Source organism: Bos indicus x Bos taurus, chromosome 12, assembly GCF_003369695.1.
Source record: "Bos indicus x Bos taurus breed Angus x Brahman F1 hybrid chromosome 12, Bos_hybrid_MaternalHap_v2.0, whole genome shotgun sequence".
Classification (NCBI taxonomy): Eukaryota; Metazoa; Chordata; class Mammalia; order Artiodactyla; family Bovidae; genus Bos; species Bos indicus x Bos taurus.
The window spans coordinates 50,445,598-50,473,527 of record NC_040087.1 but is presented as its reverse complement, the minus strand read 5'-3'; the positions used below and the strand labels follow the sequence as shown (position 1 = coordinate 50,473,527).

Genomic DNA, 27,930 nt, shown 5'->3' with positions numbered 1-27,930 from the left:
TGAAGCCTTGAGATATTTACAGGTCAGGGAGAAGGCAAATACGCTTTAAGGAGAATGTCAGAAAGGAAATATGCTGTCAGGTGAAATTAAACAAAGCTCCTTTGTCCCTAGAAGACAATGGTAAACACTTTCATTCACTTGAATGCAATGCAGTTGGCTTGAGATGTACTCCTTACTGAATGGTAGCCAAGAGACCGTTTCATCAATCTCTCTGAAAATAGGAATGGTGACTCTTAATCTGCCATAACTGTCCATGCAAATTCTACCAAGCTGTTTGAAATCAGCTTGATTTCTAACTTGATCTTATTGAAAGTCTGAATCTTTTGTGGCCTTCTATTTTTACAAAATGATTGTAAATTGTATACAGGAACACTCTCAACCCTGTTAAGAAATCTGCATCTTTGGAGGGTTCAAATTGGTTGTCAGTTATCTTTAAAGTGTGTTATGGAACTTTGAATAATCTCTTATTTAAAATTTTCTTATTTTCCTGTGAAAATCCTTTTACAATCGCAAATACTTCAGAGATTTTTCTTAGCCTCTTTAAGGGAAAAAAAAAAAAGTCAAGCTCTTAATCCTTTGTGTGATGTTGAAAAATTCACATGTATTTATTCTCACATTCTGTTTATTACATTATTATACTAAGTCAGCCATCTTTTTATTCCCATCCTTTTTTACATTCATGACCAAAATAACATGTCTCTCCACCTCTGAGTGTCAAATGCATAATTTTGTGGTTGTGGTGTTTCTTTCTGCTAAGGGAATCCCAAAATCAGATGTCTACAGTTACGTCGAGAAGGAGGCTGTATTCTTTTGATGACGGATTGAATGAAGAAAAGCGTCCCCCTGTGCCGCCTATGCCAGAAACCTATTCCCAGAGTGAGAGAGTAGAAGAGAAAGGAACAACTTATCCGACAGAAATTCCTAAGCAGGATTCTACAACTTTTGCGAAAAGGGAGACTACTGTCACAGCTGAAGTCCAGTTTCCTTCTAGAAGCCCCGTGGAAGAACAGCGCCCAGCCTCCTTGTCGTCTCAGCATTCGCTGAATACACAAATGGAGTCGACTCGAGTTTCAGCAACTCTCCCCAGAAGTTACCAGAAAACCGATGCGGCCAGGTTAACCTCTGTGGTCACACCGAGACCCTTTGGCTCTCAGTCAAGGGGAATCTCATCTCTCCCGAGATCCTACACGGTAAATGTGTTCCCCGTTCCCTTGGTCTGTTCCCCAGCACAAAACACTGGTGAATTTGTGCAGAAGTTTCTGTTAGAGATAATATGTAAAGTATCTTAGATTCAGTGGACATTTAATGTTTAAAATACAGCAACAATGCAGAACTGATTAACTTTCAAATTCAGTGAAAGTAGAGCTGACACATTTTTAAAAATAAACTACATCCTAAGGCAGAGCATTTACTTTAAAAAAAATTTTTTTTTTAGTTTTTAGAATTTATTTTAATTGGAGGATAATTATAATATTGTGATCGTTTTTGCCATACATCAACATGAATTGGCCACTGTGTACATGTGTCCCCCCCATCCTGAACTCCACTCCCACTTCCTTCCCCATCCTATCCCAGAGCACCGACTTTGAGTGCCTTTCTTCATGCATTGAACTTGCCCTGGTCATCTGCTTTACATATGGTAATATACGTGTTTCAATGCTATTTTCTCAAATCATCACACCCTCACCTTCTTCCACAGAATCCAAAAGCTGGTTCTTTACATCTCTGTCTCTTTTGCTGCCTTGCATATAGAATCATTGTTATCGTCTTTCTAAATCCCATATATATGCATTAATATACTGTATTGGTGTTTCTCTCTCTGACTTACTTCATTCTGTAAATAGGCTCCAGTTTCATCCACCTGTGGTACATACACACAATGGAATATTACTCAGCTGTAAAAAGGAATGCATTTGAGCGTTTACTTTTTAGTGTCATATTTTCTCAGATGTATCTATTTTGAGTACTCTGTGTGTGCTCAGTTGCTTCCAGTTCTTTGTGATCCCATGGGCTGTAGCCCGTCCGTGAAATTCTCCAGGCGAGAATACTGGAGCCGGTTGCCATTTCTTTCTCTAGGGGATCTTCCCACCCCAGAGTCTCTTGTACCCCCTGCATCAGCGGGCAGATTCTTTACCACTGCACCGCCTGGGGGCCCCATTGTGAAGTCTTAGGTTGTACTATATGAAGTTGCCAGTAGTTCTTTTTGACCTATAAAACAGCAATTTCATGTGGTTTAACCTAAATATTTTCAGGTGATTATGCCCAAATTTTCTATGTATCCTCATTTCCCACTTCATTAGAACTTGATACACTTGAATGTAGTTATTAAAATGTATCTCATGGTTCAAAAAAATACATATTTTATTGGGATTTTAAAGAATATAGAATCATTTGCTCTGAGAATGAAGCAGTGCCATGTACCTGAAAGTGACTGTATGAATTTGAATTATGTAAAAGGAAGCAAGACAGTCTTGAGCACTTTGGTATTCAAATTCCTTTTACCTCTGCCTATGTAGAATCCTAAAAATCTAAAAGAAAAGATTTGGTTAAAAAATTCAAAGTGAGCAAAGCCTGCCTAAACCAACCAGAAAAACCCCTGACCATTATATTAAGTAAACACAGACATATTTGACAACATAAAAATTAAATTTATATGATAGACACCGTTAATGTAGTCAAAAGACTACATTTATATAGGCTCAGAAAATATTAGCAAAATGTATTTTATCTATAAGTTTAATATCCCTAAGATTTAAAATGTTCCTACAAATTGATAAGGAAAAGATAAATGGTAGAAAAGTGGATATATAAATGAATGGCCAGTTCAAGGGAGAAGGACTTTGAATGGTTGGTTACATAAAGCACATAGAAGCATGTGTGGTCTTATTAGAGCAAACATGAAGTGTACAGCTTTTTACCCATGAGATGACAAAGATTTAAAACGTTCAAAATGTGTGGTGTTGATAAGGATGCAGAGACACTGACATTCTTATACGTTAATTTGGGAGTGCATTGTTACAGTTTTAAAAGATATATATATATATATGTGTGTGTGTATACAAAAGTTATATTTTATATTACACATATGAATATTCTTTGGTTAAGTTTACTTTTGGGAATTTATGCTGTAAAAATAAACATACTGGTATGTGTAATATCTTGGGCACACTTTAAATGACATTGAAGCATAATCAAATGAATAAATTATAGATATCCATAGTGTGGAGTATTCAGCTGAACTAGTTTAGATTTCTGTCTGTTGACCTGGAGTAATGGAAACGAGCAAAGCATAGTTTAAAGGTCTGTTTATAATATAGACACTTCCATAAAATCAACTGTTCCTCCCACTTCATATGTGCATATCTGTTAGTGTCAAAGAACATGCTCCAGCCTTTTAGTAATAGCTACTTTGCTGTGGGAGGTATATGTTACTTTTGTTACTTTAAAATATTAATCTAATGTATATACTTTAAAATAGAAATCTAACAGAACAGTAAGTTTACAGTGATTTTTCTTATTTAGATGGATGATGCTTGGAAGTATAATGGAGACATAGAAGGCGTGAAGAGAACCCAGAGCAGTTCGATCAGCATCTCTGTGCAAAGACCTGACACACGCCAGCTTGCGTCCGGCTCATCCAGCGAAAGAGAGGCCGAAGCACCCAGAGAAAGTGTGATGCGGTTGCCCTCTCCTACATCCCCCTGCTCATCTCTTTCCCAGGATCAGGCTGCCACTTCTAAAGACACATTGTCTTCAATATCTAGCCCTGATTTAACATCTGAGCTTGGAGAAGGGAGAAGCTCGCCACAGGCAGAGGTCCCCAGGTCACAGGTGAGTGTGGAAAGGCTTTTTAATAACCTGCTGCTCAAAAACTTAAGGATTTAAATCAGAAAACTGTGTTTCTCACCTCTGGGCATGACAGTCTGGGCTGATAATGTAGAAATTGATATTGCATTTTATTTTTAACAGATCTTGGAGGAGGTAGATCTCTTCCAACTCTGTTGATGGATCCCGATGACCCTTATGATATGGGTGTATGGAGACTTTTGGACCAATCTCCCTCTAGTTGGGCTGGGTTTGCTCCCTGCTCCCCATTTCAGCAGCTGTTGACTTGCACTGCTGGTGCTCACCAGTCCAGGTTCAGGTGCAAGCGTTGCTCAGGGGGTTTTAGATGCAGGTCTGGTAGTTAAATGGGTAATAAAAGACGCTTCGCAGGAAAGTGAACTTAACCACAAGGAGAAATTGATACGTATGAGAGGGACTGGCCTGTAAGGACATGGCACTTCTTTTTGTACTATATGAAAAGTGTGGTGGTGGTGGTTTAGTTGCTAAGTCCTGTCTGACTCTTGTAACCCCATGGACTGTAGCCTGCCAGGCTTCTCTATCCATGGGATTCTCCAGGCAAGAATACTGGAGTGGGCTGCCATTTCCTTCTCTGGGGGATCTTCCCAACCCAGGGATTGAACCCGAGTCTCCTGCACTGCAGGCAGATTCTTTACCAGCTGAGTTACCAGGGAACCTAACCACAAGGAGAAATTGATACATGAGAGGGACTGGCCTGTGAGGACATGGCACCTCTTTTTCTAACATATGAAAAGTGTCGTCGTGAAGTCACTCAGTTGTGTCCGACTCTTTGTGACCCCATGGACTGTAGCCCACCAGACTCCTCCATCCATGGAATTTTCTAGGCAAGAGTACTGGAATGGGTTGCCATTTCCTTCTCCAGGGCATCTTCCCAACCCAGGGATCGAACCTGGGTCTCCCGCATTGTGGGCAGACGCTTTACCATCTGAAAAGTGTAGTGACTTGCAATACTAATTTATTTTGTACCACTCCTTTTCTTATAAGGGTAATATTGAGCCTTAGTTACAGTATGAAAATTGCATTCTTTAACATTTGGAGTCCAAATAAAATGTATCATCAGAAGAAGAATGGGGTCATTAGTAGTTTTTTCCTACTTAAAATCTCATTAGATAGCTTTAAGAGAATTATTAGGTAATAAATGTTCTTTTACTATGTTTTTATACATAGGCTGGAAAGTTGTTGCTTGTCTGCGTGTATGCTAAGTTGCTTCAGTTGTGTCCAACTCTGTGAGATCCTATGGAATGTAGCCTGCCAGGCTCCTTTGTCCATGGGATTCTCCAGGCAAGAATCCTGGAGTGGATTGCCTCCTCCAGGGGATCTTCCTGACCCAGGGACCCAACCCAGTTCCCTTAGGCCTCCTGCATTGGCAGGCAGGCTCTTTACCACTAGCGCCACCTGTGAGGCCCTGTTGCTTGTCTAGAGAACCGGAAGAAACTTTTCTCTTTTGGAAAAAGCTTCAGTAAGCAATTTGATAGTTGTATGAAGCCTTTAGTGTGGAGGTGCTTTTATGGCTCTGTGACTTAGTCTAGCCTTTTCTGGTACCTTAATAGAGTGTATATTTTCCAAGGCACAACATCAAGTATATAACTTGGCCTAAGTTATATTAATGAAATACCTTTGTGTAAAATATGATACAGTGTATTTTAGTATCATTCGTTTTTATCACTACAGCAAAGCTTTACAAGTTTAGAGTAAGCTTTATCTCTTCATGATTATAAAAGACTCTGTGCTTGAGAAAATTTGGAAATGTAGGAAAATATACACAATAAAAATGGTTTGGTAATCCCATCATTTAGAGAGGTTCTTTGACACTTAGGTATATCTCTTCCAGTTTTTCTATCCATATTTACAAATGTATCTAAAGCAGTTTCTTCAGGTTGCTAAAAAATCACTGGTTGTAAATTATGTTTTAACTTCCATTTTAAAGAACTGGGAATATGTAATTAGCATCATAAGTCTCAACGGATGAGAAGAATAGCAGCCTCTGTTATACTTGGGGATCATAAGGTGCCAGTGGATGAATAATAGAGTGAGAGCAAGGTGCCTTTTGTTTTATGGACTTGCTTGTTTGCCTTCCTCTTTTCAAAGAGCAAATCCCACGAAGCAGCCTGATTATTGTCCTGTGTGCTTAGTGATGGCAGCTCCCTCGGGGCGACAGGTGACTAGCTGCATCCATGGATTAAGAAAAAGCCTAAGTGTGGGTGTGTGTTCCAGGTCAGAGCAGTTCAGAGGAACCTGAGTTACCGTGGCGTGGTTTCAGGTTTCATCATTAGTGCCTTTATGCCTTTTAGTCACCCAACTTGGAGTGGAATGCTACTAGGCAAAATTAGGCTTGAATTAATAAGTGGAGCCGGAGAAGGTGATGGCACCCCACTCCAGTACTCTTGCCTGGCAAATCCCATGGACGGAGGAGCCTGGTAGGCTGCAGTCCATGGGGTCGTGGAGTCGGACACGACTGAGCGACTTCCCTTTCACTTTTCACTTTCATGCATTGGAGAAGGAAATGGCAACCCACTCCAGTGTTCTTGCCTGGAGAATCCCAGGGATGGGGGAGCCTGGGGGCTGCCGTCTATGGGGTCACACAGAGTCGGACACGATTGAAGCGACTTAGCCACTTAGCCAGCCAATAAGTGGAGCAGTTGGAATTCTTGACCAAACGTCTGTTATATGATCACTTGCCTGTTCTGGAGATGCTTGATGTATCCACTTCCACACTCTGAGGAAAGTGACTTGTGTAGCATTGCCCTGCTCTTGTCACTCAGAGGGCACTTGCTGACCTGGGAAAAGGTTGGGGAATGCACAGAACAGCCTAGGACCAGTATGGCAAGGGTGTTTGCAACACGCCTGCAGATTATCCAGTTCTAGGAGTTCAGAGTAGAGAAAAATAAAAAGTAGTGTCTGGCTGAACATTGAGATGTCCTTCTCTTTTAACTGAAGCATAATTGATTTGCAGTATTCTATTGGTTTCAGGTAGATAACTTGGTAGCTTTGTGAAAAGAGTGTTCTTCAGGTCTTCTTCCTTTACTACACATGTGCGGGCAGTATCCTTTCCTGTCTTTCTACAGCATCTCTCTTGATGTTGTTACCCTTTTCTATCCTTGTTTCCACTATCCTAGTTCCGGCCCTTTCCCTCATTAATGCAAACACTTTGTAAAATAGTCACAGATCTTTATGCATCCTACATAAGGCTGGCCCCAGATTAATTTGCATGATGCCAGGCTGGACTGGATAATTTCTCTGCTTCAAAGCCCCCAGGGGCATGCTGTGGTTTCTTCAGCGAAGTTCAGAGCACTCGGGAACACTGGGGTCCCTCATAACTGGCCCCAAATTCTCTTTGTAGCGCTGGCACAGCTCATGTTTGCTGATCGCTCGTCATGTCAGTAGGCTTGGCAGTGCGTGATTTATTGAATCCTCACAATGAACCTCTTACTGCTGTTTTGTCGCTGTGGAAATTGAGGTGTGAAGTGGTCGTGATACTTCTCCACGTCCACACAGGGTACGGAGTGATGGAGTCAGGATTTGAACTTAGGCCATTTGACTCAAGGTTGCCTACACCACTTGTGTAGTGAGAAAGAGAGGGGAAGTAGCTGAAAGCTCTTCGCATGAGACTGCTTGACTTCTCTGAAACACACCATTTACTTTCATGAACACATCACATATATTTTTGTTCTTATTGTTGCCCTGTTTTAAAATGTTCATTTCAACCATCTCCGTGTTTTTAAGTCCTCCTGTTCCTTCAAAGCCCAGAGGGTTGGTTCCTTCATGGGTCAAGATGTCTGTTTCCTCCCCCTTGTTGGAACTGAGTTTTTCACCCTTGAAAGTTTCATTCACTGAATTTTTTCTTGTCCATATGTTTGTTTCTCCTTCACTGGTATTCTTCCCCGGTGGCTCAGACTGCCTGCAATACAGGAGACCCAGGTTTGATCCCTGGGTTGGGAAGATCCCTTGAAGAAAAGAATGGTTACCCACTCCAGTATTCTTGGCTGGAGAATTCTGTGGACAGAGAAGAGCCTGGCAGGCTACAGTCCATAGGGTCGCAAAGAGTCAGACATGACTAAGCGACTAACACTTTCATTTTTTTTCACTTTTCGGCTTTTACCCATAGTTTTCACTTAAGTGTTTACTGAGTTGAATTGCATTCAAGGCCTTGATGACTAGACTGAAGTATGAATTTGATCCAGCAGGTAATTTAGGTCCTTATAGGTTCTTTAATGTGGGAATTTTAGGATTAAGGGGTGGGTCAGGAATGTGAGCACTGTGATGTTCTAGAGAATTATTTTGAGGAGGTGAAATCTAAGGGCAGAAATGGGCTAGTAGCCTGTCACAGAATTATGGTAAGAAGGGAGTTCATAGCATAAAGAGCAAAGACTTAATGAAGGAAGAACGTAATGACCTTGTTTAAAATCTGCTCAGGACTTACTTTCTCATCTCCATTGCTGATTTGGGGTTTATTTCGCTCTCTTTCCCTTTCTCCTCTACTTCTCTTATGGGATTGCTTCATTTTCCTTCTCCCCTACCAATCCAGGCTACCAGGGCAATTCTCAGGGGAACCCAGGGCAAGAGGAAGCAGTGTGGCTCCCAGAGTCCTGCAGCCTGCTCCGACTGCCTTGCATGTGTGCCTTTCCCCCGCAGAAGGGTGTTGCCTGGGTTTTTGTTTTGTTTTCTGTCTTGTCTGAGCCCTCTGCTCTCAAATCTCAACCAAATCCTTGTTTCAGGACCTTTGCTCCAGATTATTAAATCAGAACCCAGAATCAGGATGACAAATACATGTGGAGGGAAGGAAGCTTTTTACCCTTTTGATGCCCAAGTCTACAATAGTGCCTCTTTTAAGAGTACCCAGGTTTGAACCTTCTCACAGCTTCCTCCTGTTCATCTTACCTGCTTGTCACCTTCACTGGACCCTAATCTCTCTAAGGGTGGGAAGCAAGTCTGTTTTGCTCACTGTTAGTGCAGTGCCTGTACCTGTAAGTATTTGCTGAATGCTGACTGAGTTCTGTTATAATAGCTTTAGAGCCGTGTGTGCTAGAGTTAAATAGGAATCTTTTTTGTTGTTCTGGAAACTGCCTAAGCAGCATATATTACCATGTATAACATTGTTTCCATGGGAAAAAGAAGATAATTAATGGGCATCACCTATGTGCCTTGGCACCTTTTAAATGTTTAATTTAACCCCCTCAATAATTTAGCAAAGTATGTGGTATTATCCTTACTTTTACCAGTGAAATACTTGAGATTTGAAAGTTATGTAACATGCCCCAGGCTGGTTAGATTCTTAGGCCACAATTGCAATTTCTCTGACCCTAATTTATTTTTTTGAAATGTGACATGCTTAAATTGGAAAAGAACCTTGTTTCTAGTTAGAACACCAAATGTTGACTTATTTTAACATCGCCATGTGTTTAGAATTTAGAGCCAGTGTGGACTGAAATATCTTCTGGTTCATAAAGAGAAAATCATTCTTAAAAGTATTTTGAAAGAAGGTAGATATTTATTAAAACTTAGCCCAATTAAATATAATTCTGAGATGCAGACTTTGAAATCTACACAGTAGATTATAAGGAGCTACCAGAAAATTTTTAATAGAGTATGATATAATAATTGGCATTTTCTGTAACTAAAGTTCAGGCAGCTGTGGGGAAGATGGGAGGAAGGAAAGGCTGGAGGCAGGAGAGCCAATTAGAAGGTTACCCACGGCAGTTTAGAGGGAAACTATGACCTGAGTTAAGGTGAGCTTAAAGGAGGATGGAAGGATGGGATATTCAAGGTAGATTTATGGCTTGTGGACTTGCTAACACTCTATTAAGTGCGTGTGTGTGATGGATTGTGGGGGGCCCATTGTGTAGAGGTAGCCTGGGGAGCAGTTAGGGGGAGGAAGGAGGAAGAGGCCCAGAAAGAACCTGATGTTTTTAACTTGGGCATCTGGTTGAATGGTGATGTAATTAACCCATATGTGAAAAACAAGAGGTAGAAGAGCAGGTTTAGGGAGGAAGAGAATAAATATAATTTTGAATGTGTTGGACTTAGGTAATAGTTGATGACAACGCATGAGGTTTACTCAGGAAAACATGTGGTCAAGAAAGTGGGAGACTGACTAGGGAAGAGGAGCAGCAACAAAAGGAAACTAGAAAGAGAGGAACATACTAATGAAACCAAGAAGTGGCCAGAGGGATGGAGGAGGGAAGTGGAAGCAGAATAATGGGCGACATGGAAGGTTGTTTCCTGAAAGCAAGAGGAGTTGGTATTGCCTGATGGGATGAGGGCCGAAAATGGATTTGGTAGGTAAGAGACAAGCTTGGAGATGGGTTGAGTCAGTCAAGTGGTAGAGCTGGCAGGACCACCTGCTTCCTTGGAGTAGATCATGGAGAAGGGGAGAAGGTAGATAGAGACTCATCTTCGGTGAGCTGTGCCATGATTTGAGGGCTACTCACTATGGCTTCCCTTGTGGCTCAGCTGGTAAAGAATCTGCCTGCAATGTGGGGGACCTGGGTTGGGAAGATTCCCTGGAGAAGGGAAAGGCTACTCACTCCAGTATTCTGGCCTGGAGAATTCCATGGACTGTATAGTCCACGGGGTGGCAAAGAGTCGGACACGACTGAGCGACTTCCACTATGTTCTCATCCACTAAAACCCTGAAAAAAGACACGAAAGAACCATGTAGCCAACATCAAAGATTGTCTATTTCCTTTGTTATTTATGATTTTACAGCCTAAATCTACTTTTAGTGTATTTTTATTTTATCGACTTAAGTAGGCTCTCTTTAAGTGAATATGTTTATCTGATCAGAAAAGTTTGAGAATGCCCATCTGACTTGTTAGTATATAAGGTTGACCCTGCTGTTCATTACTTTCGATCTGTGGTGATACTAGAATCCAATCCAGGGATTGAATCCAGGTCTCCTGTGTCGCAGGTGGGTTCTGTACTACCTGAGCCTCAAGGGAAGCCCAAGAATAGTTGGAGTAGGTAGCCTATCCCTTCTCCAGCAGATCTTCCCAACCCAGGAATCGAACCAGTCTCCTGCATTGCAGGCAGATTCTTTACCAACTGAGCTATCAGGAAAGCCCTGTTAATTCATTAGATCTCATGAAAATCTTCTCATGGCTATGCCAGATAATCATATTTTTGTTTAAAAATCTCAGCTGGAAGTCTGTGTTTCTGGGCTTCGCTGGTGGCTCCTGCCAGTGCAGGAGACATGGGTTCGATCTCTGATCCAGGAAGATCCCACATGTCCCAGAGCAACCCGTGCGCCACAACTGTTGAGTCTGTTCTCTAGAGCTTGCAAGCTGCAACTGCTGAGCCCGTGTGACAAAACTAATGAAACCCGGGAACCCTAGAGCCCATGCTCCACAATAAGAGAAGCTCAAGCATCACAACTGGAGAGTAGCCCCTGCTTGCAGCAACTAGAGAAAAGCCCACACAGCAATGAAGACCCAGCACAGGCAAAAATAATGAATAAAACATTCTAGAGACTGTCAGATGACTGAGAGGTTGAGAAGAATGAGGAGAAATTAAAACGTGTGTATTTCTCTTTAAATTGAGGAAAGTTGTTTTTATTTTAGATGCTGATATGTTGGTAATTGTACTCTGTCTTTACCAGAATAGGCAACTGTCACCACTTGGCATAGTTCTTTATCAGTCCTCAAGACTCTAGATTTCCCCCAATGATGTATATTCCTGGTTCCATCCAGTTCAAAAGCAAATTCCCACAACATCATCTTCCAAAACTTGGACCCTTTGTAGAATCCTTACATGGCATATTTCTCATGAGAAAAACCAGGAGGTACAAATCCTAAGTGAAATCAGAGTTGAATGGATTATGCTCGACTGTAATTATAGAGATATGTTAGTTGCTCAATCATGCCTGACTTTTTGCAACCCCATGGTCTGTAGCCCTCCAGGCCCCTCTGTCCATGGGATTTTCCAAGCAAGAATATAGAGGGGGTAGCCATTTCTTTCTCCAGTGGATCTTCCTGACCCAAGGATCAAACCTGGGTCTCCCACATTGCAGGTGTATTTACCATCTGAGCCACCAGGGAAAGCCACCTTACCTACAAAAAGTCTCAAGGATAATCTAATTCAAGAACTCAGGATTCCACAGACATGCCACAGTGACTGTCATAGGAGGAAGCCATGCAAGAGGGGACTCTGGGGCTCTTTCCTGGAACCGCAACCACCCACTTTAATCCTTTCTGTATAGGTTTTGAGAGGAAGATGGTCTGCATGGGAAAATAGGATTTTGGAAACAGAAAGCTTAAAAATTAATGCCATTGTGAAAAGAAAGTCTCTGCCAGACTCAGTGAAATGCCTGAGGCTACCTGGCTGTTGACAGAAATAGACCTGTAATTGGTTCTCTCTCCTTTGTCTGTGTGCATCCCCAGGACCCACATAACGGGCTGCCAGACTGTGGCCACAGTGAGGCTGACCTCCTCTGTTAACTGTTTCAGAGAGGTGGTCATTTGCCTTTTTATTATGTTCAAGTAGAGATTTAGCTCCAGGGTAAGAGCAATCCTTTAGAAGGCAATTCTTATGGTCTAATACAATTGTGAGGCTCTTCCATCTATGGCTTAAGCTCATTCTCTTTTATCCTGTTCCACTAAACAGGATACTGTTGACTTATTCTTGCCCACAAAATATTCTTTATTGTAGTTTGGAACTATATTCTTCAAGATATAAAAAACCTCAGTTAGTATCTTGGAATTTCTAATCCATGGTTTGTCTCTGTGGCCTTATATAGCAATAGATTCTGCACTCGAATTGGCTTTAGCTCAGAATATGGAGGAGTGGAGTGGGGTAAGAGTGGTGAAGATGACCACTTATTTTCATTGAGTCATCTCTAATTTAAGTGTGTGGTGGTTTTGGTTAAGGAGTAGAACTAACCAGTAATTTTTTCTATTCATAGCAGAGTTTTATTATATTCCAGAGACTGGTATCCATCAGGCTGATCATTAATGAGTATTCTCACTACCTACATCTTCGTTCCCATATTTCAACTGCTTTATATGATGTCTGATGAAAAAAAAAAGTTTCTATATTATTAGCTATACTGTTTTTTTTTTTTCTTAAAAATTCTGTACCCACTCTTGAAGAGTCAGTAATTATTTCTTGAGACCTAGGACTATGCCTCGGAGAAGGCAATGGCACCCCACTCCAGTATCTTTGCCTGGAAAATCCCATGGACGGAGGAGCCTGGAAGGCTGCAGTCCACAGAGTCGCTGAGGGTCAGACACGACTGAAGTGACTTAGCAGCAGCAGCAGGACTATGCCTAATTCATCTTTATTTCCTAAGTGTTTTAATCAGAATAGATGCATAATAGCTGAACAAATGAGTAAGTGTATATTGTTATAGCACTTACTTCTCATGTCCATATAATACAGTAAATTCTTGAGCCTTTATTCAGTGCCTCTCTTGTCTTCCTTCTAATTCATATGTAATATCACAGTTTTTCTTAGAATATAGTCACTTGACTTTTAAACTTATTTTAAAGGTACAAAAATTTGTGAATTGCCCACATGTCCTAGGTCTGGGTTTAACTGCCAAATTAAAATTGAGAAGTTATAAGTTTTTCCTGGAAAATAAAGCGATTTTAAGAGGAATTTTTCTTTTTAAACAATTAAGTCTAAGTTCTTGATAATTGTGAATCAAAGAACTGGAAACACTAATCTGGGAAACAAACGCTCAAATTTATGTCTGGTCTTTACCCCAAACAAAAAATATAAATTATGGAAGTTAATTAAAATTTTCACATACATAGTATACTGTAAAACTGAAAACATTTCTTTTGGAAAATGGCTTAAAGTCCGTGAAACTGAGAATTTGTTGCTGTGGACTGTAGTGGAGATGAGAATAAAGGTCTACCAGCTGTCCAAGAGGCTCTTGTGAGTGTGAGCTGCTGTTACTTCAAGGAGGTTGTGGCCTGGAGCTCATGGTGTCTCAGGGGGCCCTCTTGGCATCTTCCTAGTGGTTCCTCAGGGTTGACCTAGTTCTGCATTTTGCAGCATAAGTGGCTTTTACCACTACATCTTCATGAAGCAGTAGGAGAAGCAAAAATGTCTTGGCAGACTTAGAGATGCTATTAGGGAATGGTACTACTCCTAGAAAAGTGATTCTGGTCGCTGGATTTGTGTCTACAAACCCCTCAAAATTATTCAGCTAAATATGTTAAATGCTGGAGGTATTTTTTAAAGTATGGTGGAATTTTAAAAATAAGTGATTTAAATCTTTTTTGAGTTTTCAAAATGGCATTTTGTTGTCATATATTTGAGATAGAATGGGTAAATTTTGAAAGAACAGCATGTTAATTTGATACATTTATATATTGTAATGTGATTGCCATCGTAGTGATAATTAACATCTCTCACATTACATAATTATCTTTTCTCTTTATGGTTGGAAACTCTAGTCTCTTAGCAAGTTTGATTATAATAAGATATTATTTATAGTCACAATACTGTGTATTAGATTTCTAGGGCTCATTTTACTGTTCATTACAAGTTTGTACCCTTAAACACCATCTGTTCTTTCCTCTCACCCCCATCCCCTTGCAACCACCACTTTACTCCCTGTTTTATGAGCTTGGCTTTGAGATTCGACATATAAGTGATATTACATGTACTTGTCTTTCTTCGTCTGACTTACCTCACTTTAGCATAATGTCCAGATGGCAGGATATCCTTTTCCTCATGGCTGAATAATATTCCATTGTGTGTATATATATGTGTGTGTGTGTGTAGTGTATATATATGTATATGTATATATATGCCATATCTTCTCAGTCAAACCCATTCCTGGGTAACAACAAATGGTCTATAACTGAGGCTTAAGCATATGATGAGCAAAAGCCTAAGCTTTATCAGTATAAATCAACTGATTTATAGTATTCATCCAAAGAACAATAGCCACAGATATGAAGATGTCCCTTATCTTAGCAGAAAATAAACTGAGAAATATATAAATGAAAGTTGTACCAAACCCAAGGGGGAGAAGAATGGTGTTGCTGGTTTATCATGAGATAATTCCAGCGTGCCCTGCACGCAGCCTCCCTCCTTTGGCAGATAGACTTTCCTCCATGTGGGTGCCAGGGACACTTGATCCCACCGTTTCATGTTTGTTTTCAGGATCAGTTCAGTGATATGAGAATCAGCATAAACCAGACGCCTGGGAGCCGTCTTGACTTTGGGTTTACAGTAAAATGGGCTTTTTCCAGGATCTTCGTAGCATCAGTTGAAGCAGGTAAATCATAGATTTTGCTCTACTCTAGTTTTTTCTCATTTGTTGTCTTTTGCTGTTCAACGTCCCCCTCCCACCCTCTCCCCCTGCCCAGAAATTTGCTTATTTGAAAGAGGAGGAGAAAACACATGTGAAAAATGCAGCAGTAAAGTGAAGAGATATGTCTTCTTCCTGGAGACTAATGGGGTTATGAATTACATATTGTTTGATCTTGCCTAGTTAATTTTAGTTTTGAAGAGTCATAATTTTGTGAGTGTTACAGAATTCATTTATCAAAATTTTAGACTTAATATTTGGAAATACTAGCAAACTACTAAACTGAAGATCCAGAAAGAACTGTCCTTGTGTTTGTGGTGGATACATAGGTATTATATATCATCAGTATTTTCTGAGCATCTAATGGATCTGTTGCCCGTGGACCCTGGAGGATGCTTCAGGACTTTTACAAAAAGGATTGCCCCTCCTCCACCCAGGATTATTCCAAATTAGGTCTAGGAACTCTTAGCAAAATATTACAAGACCTGAAATTAAAATTAAAGCTATTATATATATGAGGAGTTCCTCATTTACATGTTTTAGCTATATAAAAATGCATACTCACTCTGGTTATTTCTTTGAGATTTCAAGGCTGATTTAATTAGATAATGATAGATAGTAATTTTAAGCCATTTTAAGTGACCTTTTTTTTTTTTTCCTCTCCATTCCAGAGTGCATCTGGCTTTGGAAGCTCAGCTGAAGTACAATATATACTTTATGTTTTTAATTTAAACATAATTAAAATTTTTCTTCTTAGGTTAATAAAGCAATTTTATTGAACAGATGACTTTATCATCTCTCCTTTAAATGCTAAGAAAGATACATACCATAGAATAAAAAAATGCCTTTGGTTGCCTTGTAATTTTGTAGCTACTCAAATATTTGATAACTTTAAGAAATTTTGTGTCACTTCTGCAACTGAAAAGATATGAGAAATGCTTAGATGAGGTTAAGAAGTCATTATTTTCCTTAATTTAAATGAGCAGTGACTAGTAGAACAGGTTTTTATTTTTCATTGGTGGTTTCATTTATTTTGCTTTATTTAGGTAGCCCAGCCGAATTTTCTCAGCTACAGGTAGATGATGAAATTATTGCTATCAACAACACCAGGTTTTCATATAAGGACACAAAAGAGTGGGAGGAAACCATGGCTAAGGCCCAGGAAACTGGGAGCCTAGTTATGGATATCAGGCGCTATGGAAAGTCTGGTGAGTTGGTTATCCCACTGTGTTTGGCTTTCTAAACTGGGAGCTGGTCTTTGGCAAGTGGTTATAACAGCTTGCTTCAATAACATTTTTTTTCTCTCTCCATTTCACTTTTTTGTTTTTTGGCTGAAAGATGTTTGTGGTTATGTTGAAACGTCTTGAATGATATTTCTTTGGATGTTCTGTCTGAAAACTTTTCACTAGCAAATTTACTGAATTCTACATGATTTATTGACTAATTGATGTGCTGAACTGGCTTTGAATGCAGATAGCAACTGAAGGCTCTTGTACTTGTGTCTGCATTTGGGAGTATATGCTGATGTTGAATATTAAGAATTACACTGTGGTTTCACTTCCTCTACAGAATCCTGACTGTAACTGGTATAAGAAAGAACATAGTAGGTCTGTATCCCAGTTGTTGACTCTCAAGGAACTTTCTGTGTATATTTCATCATTGTGTTTCTTAATTGTCGAGGTTAGATGAGGAAGGGCATTAAGCTTTCCCAGACCTACCAACTTAGGATATCAAAATATAATATCCAGTCCTGGTTTACAGAAAGATTCAGCAAATTTGCCAGTCTTTTCATTATTAACATGCTCTAACCCTCTAGTTTTGGAAGGCTATCTGGTAGTAAAAGGCCTCAACCTCTTCATTTCTTTCACATACTGTCTGATTTATTTGTCGTGTGTGTGTGTATGTTTTACGTGTACATTTCAGTAACCTTGTTCTCTCCACTTCTACATTTATGTGTACTCATTTCTTGATCTTCATGTGACAATCAGATTGGGGCAAAGACCAGGCTTCCCTGCCATTTACACGGCATAAAACCCTCAATCTCACCAGTATGGCTACCAAAATTATAGGTTCACCTGAAACAAAGTGGATTGATGCCACTTCCGGAATTTACAGCTCAGACAAAGCTTCAAATCTGTCAGTAACAACCGATTTCTCAGAAAGCCTTCAGAGTTCTGTAAGTATTTTGAGAAGTGTTCGTATTGGGTAGAGCAAAGCAACTATAGGAAATGTGTTGGAGGTGGGGGAGGAGTTTACTTTCTTTGAACAATTTTGATGCTATTTTAAAAACATAGATAATAAGGTAATTTATAGTAATGAGAGTAAAATATATCTTTGAAAATCATAAGGCATTACTCATGAATAATAATAAGTAATAGTGAGTTATATAGTGAAAATAATCTAAAGATCCCACAGTGATCTTTTGTAGGTGTTTCTTACCAACCGTTCATCATTATACCCATCTCTCAGATCGTTGTGAATGTGAAGAAGTTAATTATGTAGAATTATAGGCTATAACTTTTCTATGCTTTCCTTAGTCTTTACTGGTAAAATAAGTGTAGTAATTGTGTGCAATTTAAAAACCTCATGAAGCAGTTTTAGTTCTTGTGTGGGTGAATTTGATGGGTAGAATTACATATGTAGTTAAGAGATGTGCAGTTACCTTAATTGATTAAAATTGATTAATTAGAATGTAAGCATTTTTCTAAGTATCAAAGTAATATTTAAATTTACATTTTCAAATAAATGTGTTTACATTGACTCCCTAGATATAATTGTTGTCATCCCAAGATGCTTCCTTTGGTCTAATAAGGAGATTTTGCAACCTTGTATAAAAAAGGTTTAAATGTTAGAGGGTTCTATATGACTTTGTTGCTTATTTACAAAAATAAAGCAAATGGACAAATGGTTATTTAGCCCATCATGTTTCTTGGAAAATTAATGAGGGGTCGAACTGAAAGCCATTCATGCTTGCAGTTAGTCATTAATTTTCCACAGCTCCTAAAAAAACAATGAAAAAATTACATTTCTATTATATGTAAAAGGCTATAAGGAATATATTAATATCCTGAAAAGCTCATCTTGTTAGCAGATATGTTTACTGATGAGAAACAGATTATTTAAGCCCAGTGTCCAACTGGAGAGAATGTTAACTGCCATTTTTATCCTTTCTAGAATACTGAATCAAAAGAAATCAATGGAATTTGTGATGAAAGCAGTACTTTTGAATCAAAAGGTAAACATTACCATTATAACTTACATTTAAAATATAGGAAAAGTCACTACACTCAAGTCCTGCTATTATAAAAATTAATATCTGTGAGTGAAAGCAAAACTGATCCAGTGCAAGTTGAAACTCAAAGGTTAGCATACAGATCCAATTGCAGCCAGGTGGAAGGGCATTCAGTTCCAATGTTGACTAGTCCAGGAACTGCAAACAAAGCTTTGGCAGCCTCTGCAGGAGCTCTGAGCGCCTATGTGTCTAATCCAAATAAGAAAGACTGGTTTTCTGGAGGCCATCAACCTTCTTGCTATGGTGTGCTGGCAAGGGGAGTCTTAGATAAATATGAAACAATGCTTGAGGTTTCCTTTCCCCCTTAATTGTTGTCAAGGGGTCAAGCTTGGAAGCACCTAGTAATAGGGAAATGCCAGTGGCAATAAAGATTGTTAGGAAAAAATATACCCATTTGTAATGAAAAAGCAGACATACAGCATCTAGGGAAACTTTGTAGTATGGAGTTACTGTTCCTTTCCTTCTCCTGTCCATCTGCAAATAACTGAGCCGCCCCATTCTGTGTGCTGTGGCTTAGGCAGACAAAGTAAATAAGAAAGATCTGGTCCATAGACAGGTCTGTAGGCAGGGAGAAACTCAAAGAAGTCAAAGCTTCTCTTAACATGAAACTAGACTGCCAGGCACAGGGCTGGGTTTTCTCAGGGGTTTGGTGATTTTGAGTCTGCATTTGTCAATTCATAATATCTGATGTCAAAGTCAAACCGAGTTTATAAATTTCCCTTCCTTTATTGATTATTTATCTTTGTATTTAATTTATGATAGCTGGAAGTGACTGCATTTGCTTTTTTCCTTTTTAAAGTTAATGGCTATAAGATCTTGGAAACTAGAGCAAAATAGTTAGTGTCTATTGCTCAGTTGTGTCCGACTCTTTGCCACCCCATGAACTTAGCCCACCAGGCTTCTCTGTCCATAGAATTCTCCTGGCAAGAATATTGGAGTGGGCTTCCATTCCCTTCTCCAGGAGATCTTGACCCAGGGATCGAACCCAGGTCTCCCGCTCTGCAGGCAGATTCTTTACCGTCTGAGACACCAGGGAAGCCTAGTTAAGAAGAATGTTTTAATTGTAGCTTTAAAAAAATTTGTTCTCTGGATATTTTTATTTTCTTGTTCTCCCCATTTTTTTAAGTTCCTTTTTTAAAACTTCTGTGTATTATGAAACTCTTAGTTACAAGCAATTCTCCTTGTACTTGAGAATTTGAATTGATTAGCCTAAGCAAAAAAATTTAATTTCCATTTCCCTAAAGCTGTGTGATCTGGCGTGGAAGATAGTACTTCGGCTTCTATGAAACTATGATGCTAGCTGCTAAAATTTATTAATCAAAATATTAGTTCCTGTTACTAATTTGAATGTAGTTATAGACTACTAAAACTATGTGTGTCTCTGTGCATTGAAATAACCCCTATCTTCTATGGCTATCAGTTTTGTCACTTGAAAAATAATATTGCTACAGGTTGGAAAAATGTATCAAGTATCATTTAGTTTTCCAGTGGTGAGAGATTAAAATGAATGACATGATATTGATATACTTTTTTGTTTTTTTGTATTTTTCAACTAGCCTCTGAACCTATTTCTTTGAAAAACTTAAAAAGGCGATCACAGTTTTTTGAACAAGGTAAACTGCCAAGCTAACAATTCATGTACTTTCATGGAATTGTTCCCACTCTCCACTCTCTCCTGATAGTCTGTGGTGCTCGGCACTGAGCCTCTTCAATTTGGCCATCATTATGACCAAGCAACGTAACCCATTTCCATTCTTTCCCTAGGGTCATCAGGCTTTTCTTACAGTTCATGGGTCTACCTCTGTGGTAATGGGTCTTTGCGTGTCCTTTGTATACCTCTGAAGTTTGTTTTTTGTTTTTTTTTTAATTAAAAAAAAAATTTGAGATGCTGTTTAAACACACACTTCTTGCCACTGGGTGACAGTGAGAAATGAGAAATTTCATGTATGCTTTACTGCTTCCTACAAATTGCATACTATTAGATTACACCAACATGCAATTGGCCAACTCCTAAAAAATCAAATTTTGGGCTATGGAAAATGCTCTGAATAAAGAGCAGAATCATTGAGTGCTGTGAGGATGATGACTTTGGAGTGTTACTAGGACTGCTATGTTGACTTTGAAGTAAATTAAAGTAAATTTCGGACACACCTGTCAGCGAGTGTGCTTTGACATGCCCTGTGTTGGTGTAGTCGGGCAGTGCTGCTTCACAGGGTGCTTTGCATGTGGCTTTTCCTCCCCGTTCACCTTTGTCTCATGCTCTGTCTCATGGATGCAGTTTGAACTCTCTGTTTTGCAATCAAGAACTTAAAAGTAATATCCAACATTTGAGATGCAATGGCGCAGCCAATAGGGAGTGTGCTGTTGGTGTCTAAAATGTCATTGTTTCTTACTTTTAAGATTATCCATAATATTTACAAACTTGCCTTATAACATGATACTTACTGGATCTGTGTATTTTGTGTTAATCTCCTCGTAGGCACTTTTGATGAATTAAGATCTCTTTTCAACCGTAAATAGAACTAGCTTACCAGCTGTGCACGTACAAGGGTCTATTTGTGTCAGTATCCTTGGTGGGTTTGACATTTTTTGTTCAACTCTGATTTTTCCGTGGTAATTTAATTGAAACCATCTGATACTTCTAGTTCAAATTGGCTAAAATGAAGCAATTCCTTTTCTTTCTCCATGGTAATTTTCACTCCCTTTTCCTCAACAGACTATTTTAGGGAAAGAATATTTTCCTAAATCTCAAAGCAGTTTTCTGAAAAATTTCGTTGTGTAAGTGAATAATCTGACAGCTGAGGTTTCAGGAAAAATGAAAAAATACAGTACGAGAATGTATTTTATGAAATTTGCTTACATGTTTATAATCATTGTATTATATTCAGGCAAACACAGTTATGTAGGCCCCCTAAGAATAAAAAGAATGACCTTCTGCCCATAAGTTTACATGTGAAGTCTGAATCTTTGTGTTTCAAATAATAGGCAAGGAAAGGGAAATAGTTCATGAACATGTTTGTTGGTGACTTATTTCAGAAAAGTAGCTCCTTGGCAATAAGCCCTGAAAAATGTGACTTAACACCTGTCACAGTGTAATTGAATAGCAACGAGTAAAAAAATTGGGTTCTATAGATGTTGTAATATTTGAAATTCAATTTTTTTCTATTAGGCTATGAGAATATTATTCACCCTATTAATAAAAGGACCCTGAACCCCTTAGAAATATACCTGTATCTTTGCCCTAGCACCTCGAGCTGGGCTGTAACTTGGGCATTCACTGTTGATCTTTTTCACTGGCTTTGAATTCTGAAGATAAGTGACAAGCAGATGGAACTAAAGAGAGAAGCTTACTGTTGTTTGAAAACAACTGATGTCACTTAGTATACTGGCATAGAATCAGCTTAGTGATACAGTTTTCTGAAGGGAATTATTTCATAGAAATAAAGACTTATATTGTTTTTTTATTCTTTCCTTGCCCACATGCTGTAACATAGGAAGCTCCGATTCTGTGGTTCCGGATGTAAGTAGTCTTCGTTTGGTTTTGGAATAAACTAGGAGGCTTGGGTGGGGCTGAACTAGTAGTGCACAGTAGTATCACTTATTGTTACTTTAAGCTGCATGAGAGTTTATCCAGGAATGACCTTTCCAACATGAAGAGACCTTTTTTTAATTGAAGTATGCTGCTGCTGCTGCTAAGTCGATTCAGTCGTATCAGACTTTGTGCGACTCCATAGACGGCAGCCCACCAGGCTCCCCAGTCCCTGGGATTCTCCAGGCAAGAACACTGGAGTGGGTTGCCATTTCCTTCTCCAGTACATGAAAGTAAAAAGTGAAAGTGAAGTCGCTCAGTCATGTCTGACTCTTAGTGACCCCATGGACTGCAGGCCACCAGGCTCCTCTGTCCATGGGATTTTCCAGGCAAGAGTACTGGAGTGGGGTGCCATTGCCTTCTCCGTAATTGAAGTATAGTTGACTTATAATATTGTGTTCATTTCCGGTGTACAGCAAAGTGATTCAGTTATATGTATATATGTTCTTTTTAAAATTTTGTCCATTATAATTTATTACAGGATATTGAATATAGTTCTCTGTGCTATATAATGAGACCTTGTCATTTATCCATTCTATATAAAACACTTTGCATCTTCTAATCCCAAACTCTCAATCCAGTACTCACCCATTCCCCTGCCCCCCTCCCCGTTGGCAGCCAGGAGTCTGTTGTCTATATTTGTGAATCTCTTTCTGTTTCTTAGGTGAGTTCCATTTGTGTTACGAGACCTACTTTGAAATATAAAGCCCATTCTCCTTTGGTACAGCATAGGTCAAGGGTGATCTGAATAATTCATGTATGCAAAAGTACTTCAGTAGATGACTTCATGAAGTAACATATTCTTCTTGGTTTGCCCCTCTCCTCTTATAACCTGGCAGCTTCCAGTCCCAACCATCAGTGCCCCAAGTCGCTGGGCCTGGGATCCAGAGGAGGAACGGAAGCGGCAGGAGAGATGGCAGAAGGAGCAAGACCGACTGCTGCAGGTAGAGCAAAGTCAGCAGAAACTATATTTGCTCTAAGAGCTTCTCCTGCTCAGTGTCAACTGGTATTAAGAAGCAACTTGAAAAATGAAAAGCCAATAACCACATGATTAACAAATGCTTTGATATGTAGCATGTTTTGTATGAAATACTTTTCTGTTTTTGAAAATTTCTAGTGTCATCCTTTTTAAATTATTTATTAGTCCCTGGGTATATTTTTAGCCACCTTCATGGATCACCATGCCCGAAGGGGCTTGCATAACTCAATGAAGCTATGAGCCATGCTGCGTAGGGCCACCCAAGGCAGATGGGTCACAGTGAAGAGTTCTGACAAAATCTGGTCCACTGGAGAAGAAAATAGCAACCCACTGCACTGTTCTTGCCTGGAGAACCTCATGGACAGTATGAAAAGGCAAAAAGATATGATGGCAGAAGATGAGCCCCCCAGGTTGGAAGGTGTTCAATACGCTACTGGGGAAGAGCTGAGGACAATTACTAATAGCTCTGGAAAGAATGATGTGGCTGGGCCAAAGCAGAAGCAGTGCTCAGTCGTGGATATGTTTGGTGGTGAAAGTAAAGTCCAATGCTGTAAAGAACAATATTGCATAGGAACCTGGAATGTTAGATTCATGGATCAAATTAAGTTGGATGTGGTCAAGTAAGAGATAGTAAGAGTGAACTTCGACATCTTAAGAATCAGCGAACTGAAATGGATGGGAATGGGTGAATTTAATTGAGATGAGCATTATATCTACTACTGTGGGCAAGAATCCCTTAGAAGAAATGGAGTAGCTCTCATAGTCAACAAAAGAGTCTGAAATGCAGTGCTTGGAGGCAACCTCAAAAATGACAGAATGATCATGATTCGTCTCTAAGGCACACCATTCAACATTATAGTATTCCAAGTCTGTGCCCCAACCATTGAGGCCAAAGAAGCTGAAGGTGAACATTTCTATGAAGACCTACAAGACCTTTTACAACTAACACAAAAAACAGATGTCCTTTTCATCATAGGGGATTGTAATGCAAAAGTAGGAAGTCAAGAGATACCTGGAGTAACAGGCAAGTTTGGAGTACAAAATGAAACAGGGCAAAGGATTACAGAGTTTTGTCAAGAGAACACACTGGTCATGCAAACACCCTCTTCCAACAAACCAAGAGATGACTCTACACATGGACATCACCAGTTCTTTAATACTGAAATCAGATTGATTATATTCTTTGCAGCCAAAGATGGAGAAGCTCTATATAGTCAGCAAAAACAAGACCGGGAGCTGAGTGTGGCTCACAGATCATGAGCTCTTTATTGCAAAATTCAGACTTAAGTTGAAGAAAGTAGGGAAAACCACCGGGCCATTCAGGTATGACCTAAATCAAATCTCTTAAGATGATATAGTGGAGGTGACAAATAGATTCAAGGGATTAGATCTGACAGACAGAGTGCCTGAAGAACTATGAACAGAGGTTCATAACATTGTGGAGGAGGCAGTGACCAAAACCATCCCAAAGAAAAAGAAATGTAAGAAGGCAAACAGGTTGTCTGAGGAGACTTCACAAATAGCTGAGAAAAGAAGAGAAGTGAAAGGCAAGGGAGAAAGGGAAAGATACATCCAACTGAATGCAGAGTTCCAGAGAATAGCAGGGAGAGATAAGAAGGCCTTCATTAGTGAACAATGCAGAGAAATAGAGGAAACAATAGAATGGGAAAGACTAGAGATCTTTTCAAGAAAATTGAAGATACCAAGGAAACATTTCATGCAAAGATGGGCACATTAAAGGACAGAAACAGTATGGACCTAACAGAAGCAGAACAGAACTATACAAAAAAGATCTTAATGACCAGATGACCATGATGGTGTGGTTACTCACCTAGAGCCAGACGTTCTAGAGTGTGAAGTTAGGTGGGCCTTAGGAAACATTACTACAAGCAAAGCTAGTGGAGGTGACAGAATTCCAGCTGAGCTATTTCAAATCCTAAAAGATGACGCTGTAAAAGTGCTGCAGTCAGTATGCCAGCAAATTTGGAAAATTCAGCAGCACCACAGGACTGGAAAAGATCAGTTTTCATTCCAATCTCAAATAAGGGCAATGCCAAAGAATGTTCAAACTGCTGTACAGTTGTGCTTATTTGACATTCTAGCAAGGTTATGCTCAAAATCCATCAAGATAGGCTTCAGCAGTATGTGAATCAAGAACTTCCCAATGTACAAGCTCAGTTTCGAAGAGGCAGAGGAACCAGAGATCAAATTGCCAACATTCATTGGATCATGGAGAAAGCAAGGGAGTCCCACAAAAACATCTACTGCTTCATTGACTATATGAAAGCCTTTGACTGCATGGATCACAACTGTGGAAAATTCTTAAAGAGATGGGAATACCAAACCACCATACCTGTCTCCTGAGAAACCTGTATGCAAACCAAGAAGCAACATTTAGAACCATACATGGAACAACAGACTGATTCAAAATTGGGAAAGGAGTACAAAAAGGCTATATATTGTCACCCTTCTTATTTCATTTATAAGTAGACTATATCCTGCGAAATGCTGGGCTGGATAAATCACAAGTTGGAATCAAGATTGCCAGAAGAAATATTAGTAACCTCAGATATGCAGATGATACTACTCTAATGGCAGAAAGTGAAAAGGAACAAAAAAGCCTCTTGATGAAAATGAAAGAGGACAGTGAAAAAGCTGGCTTGAAACTCAGCATTTAAAAAACTAAGATCATGGCATGCAGTTCCATCACTTCATGGCAGATAGAAGGGGAAAAAGTGGAAGCAGTGACTTCCCTCGAAGGGGTCTTCCCTTATAGCTCAGTCAGTAAGGAACCTGCCTGCAATGCAGGAGGCCCAGGTTCAATTTCTGGATCAGTCAGATCCCCTGGAGAAGGAAATGGCAACCCACTCCAGTATTCTTGTCAGAAGACTCGCATGGACAGAAGAGCCTGGTAGGCAGGCTATAGCCCATGGGGTCTCTAGAGTTGGATGGACACAAGTTAGTGACTAAACCACCACCACCACGAGAGACAGATTCTATTTTCTTGGGCTCCAAAATCACTGTGGATGGTGACTGCAGCCATGAAATTAAAAGATGCTTGCTCCTTGGAAGAAAGGCTCTGACAAACCTAGGCAGCATATTACAAAGCAGAGACATCACTTTGCTGACAAAGGTCTGTATGGTCAAAGCTATGGTTTTTCCAGTAGTCATGTGCGAATGTGAGAGTTGGAACATAAAGAAGGCTGAGCACCAAAGAATTGATGCTTTGAATTGTGGTACTGCAGAAGACTCTTGAGAAACTTTTGTATTGCAAGGAGATCAAACCAGACAATCCTAAAGGAAATCAACCCTGAATATCCGTTGGAAGAACTGATGCTGAAGCTGAAGTTCCGATACTTTGGCCATCTGATGCAAAGAACTTACTCATTGGAAAAGACCTTGATGCTGGGAAAGACTGCAGGCAAAAAGTGAAGTGGGTGGCAGAGGATGAGATGGTTAGATAACATTACAAACTTAATGAACATGAACTTCAGCAAACTCTGGGAGATAGTAGAGGACAGAGGAGCCTGGAGACCCCTGTCTGTGGGGTTGCAAAGAGTCAAACATGACTTAGGGATTGAACAACAGCAAATATTTTTAGATAGTGTAGCACCATCATTTTGTGGCTTTTCTTATTCATGAGAGGTCTATAGATTTGTAAGGACCTACCCACATACACTTGAGAAGACTCTTGAGAGTCCCTTGGACTGCAAGGAGATCCAACCAGTCCATTCTGAAGGAGACCAGCCCTGGGATTTCTTTGGAAGGAATGATGCTGAAGCTGAAACTCCAGTACTTTGGCCACCTCATGCGAAGAGTTGACTCATTGGAAAAGACTCTGATGCTGGGAGGGATTGGGGGCAAGAGGAGAAGGGGACGATGGAGGATGAGATGGCTGGATGGCATCACTGACTCGATGGACATGAGTCTGAGTGAACTCCGGGAGTTGGTGATGGACAGGGAGGCCTGGCGTGCTGCGATTCATGGGGTCACAGAGAGCTGGACACGACTGAGCGACTGGACTGAACTGAACCCACATACACTGTACGCTCGGTCTATTGCAGAGTAATTCAGTGCCCCTTCCAGTTAGCTGGGGGATTCCATGAATTACAGCCATGGGAAAAGGTGGTTATGGGTTCGGTTCTCCATGTCTACTCTTCCTATCTGCATTTTAGCTCAATATGAGCTATTTTCTATGTTAGTGATGCAAATCTGATTGGTTAAATCAGTGTCTCTGTCTTTAAATATGGAGGTAGACGGTAGAACCGGCCAAAATCCAAATAAGGGATTGTTTAATATCATTAGCATATTAATTAATTAATATGACATCTCATCTTATAGGAAAAATATCAACGAGAACAGGAAAAACTGAGGGAAGAGTGGCAGAGGGCTAAGCAGGAGGCTGAGAGAGAGAATTCCAAGTACTTGAATGAGGTAGTATTGGATCATGTCATCTTCTTTCTTCCCTACCTTGTTGCTGAAAGTGGCTGTAAAATGGAACTACCCCGTTTCACATGGCTTTGGTCACACTTTCACTTATGTTGCTCTCTCAATGTACCAGGCTGTGGTTTCCACAATTTTGCTTTGATGTTTCAGCCTTTCTTCTAGTTGCTCTGCTATGTCACTAAGCAATCCTATCAGTAGGCTTTAAGTGCATCTTCCTCTTCTGTGTTACAGTTCCACTCCCCACATGTGATTTTGTCTGTGATAAAACTGTTTTTTTTTTTTTTTTTTTTATCTTTTTAGAGCATTTTTAATTAGAGCATATTATTGGTCTTGGTTTCTTCCATACATCAATGTGAATGAGCTCTAAAACTATATATATTATTTCAAGTGGAATTCTGGGCCAACTACAATAAGTATCATTTAAAACTGAATATAGACATGTCTTTGTGGAATGATAGAAATGCACAGATTTAGACGGGTTTCTCTTCTCCCTGGTCATG

General features: G+C 39.8%; 1 protein-coding gene across 16 annotated transcripts in view; it reads left to right on the top strand.

Moving 5' to 3' along the window:
• The window catches only part of LMO7 (LIM domain 7), a 219,791-nt gene that overhangs the window by 179,456 nt on the left and 12,405 nt on the right, over nt 1-27,930 (top strand). For 8 of the 16 annotated variants that reach the window (XM_027557716.1, XM_027557704.1, XM_027557703.1 and 5 more), the window contains 10 exons: nt 758-1,190; nt 3,523-3,831; nt 14,977-15,091; nt 16,171-16,332; nt 17,113-17,300; nt 18,299-18,359; nt 19,973-20,029; nt 21,911-21,936; nt 22,845-22,949; nt 27,326-27,418. In XM_027557716.1, the coding sequence (XP_027413517.1) occupies nt 758-1,190; nt 3,523-3,831; nt 14,977-15,091; nt 16,171-16,332; nt 17,113-17,300; nt 18,299-18,359; nt 19,973-20,029; nt 21,911-21,936; nt 22,845-22,949; nt 27,326-27,418 (1,549 nt within the window). The remainder of the gene's footprint in view (nt 1-757; nt 1,191-3,522; nt 3,832-14,976; nt 15,092-16,170; nt 16,333-17,112; nt 17,301-18,298; nt 18,360-19,972; nt 20,030-21,910; nt 21,937-22,844; nt 22,950-27,325; nt 27,419-27,930) is intronic. The other 8 variants (XM_027557711.1, XM_027557706.1, XM_027557718.1 and 5 more) reach the window with 2 other exon arrangements.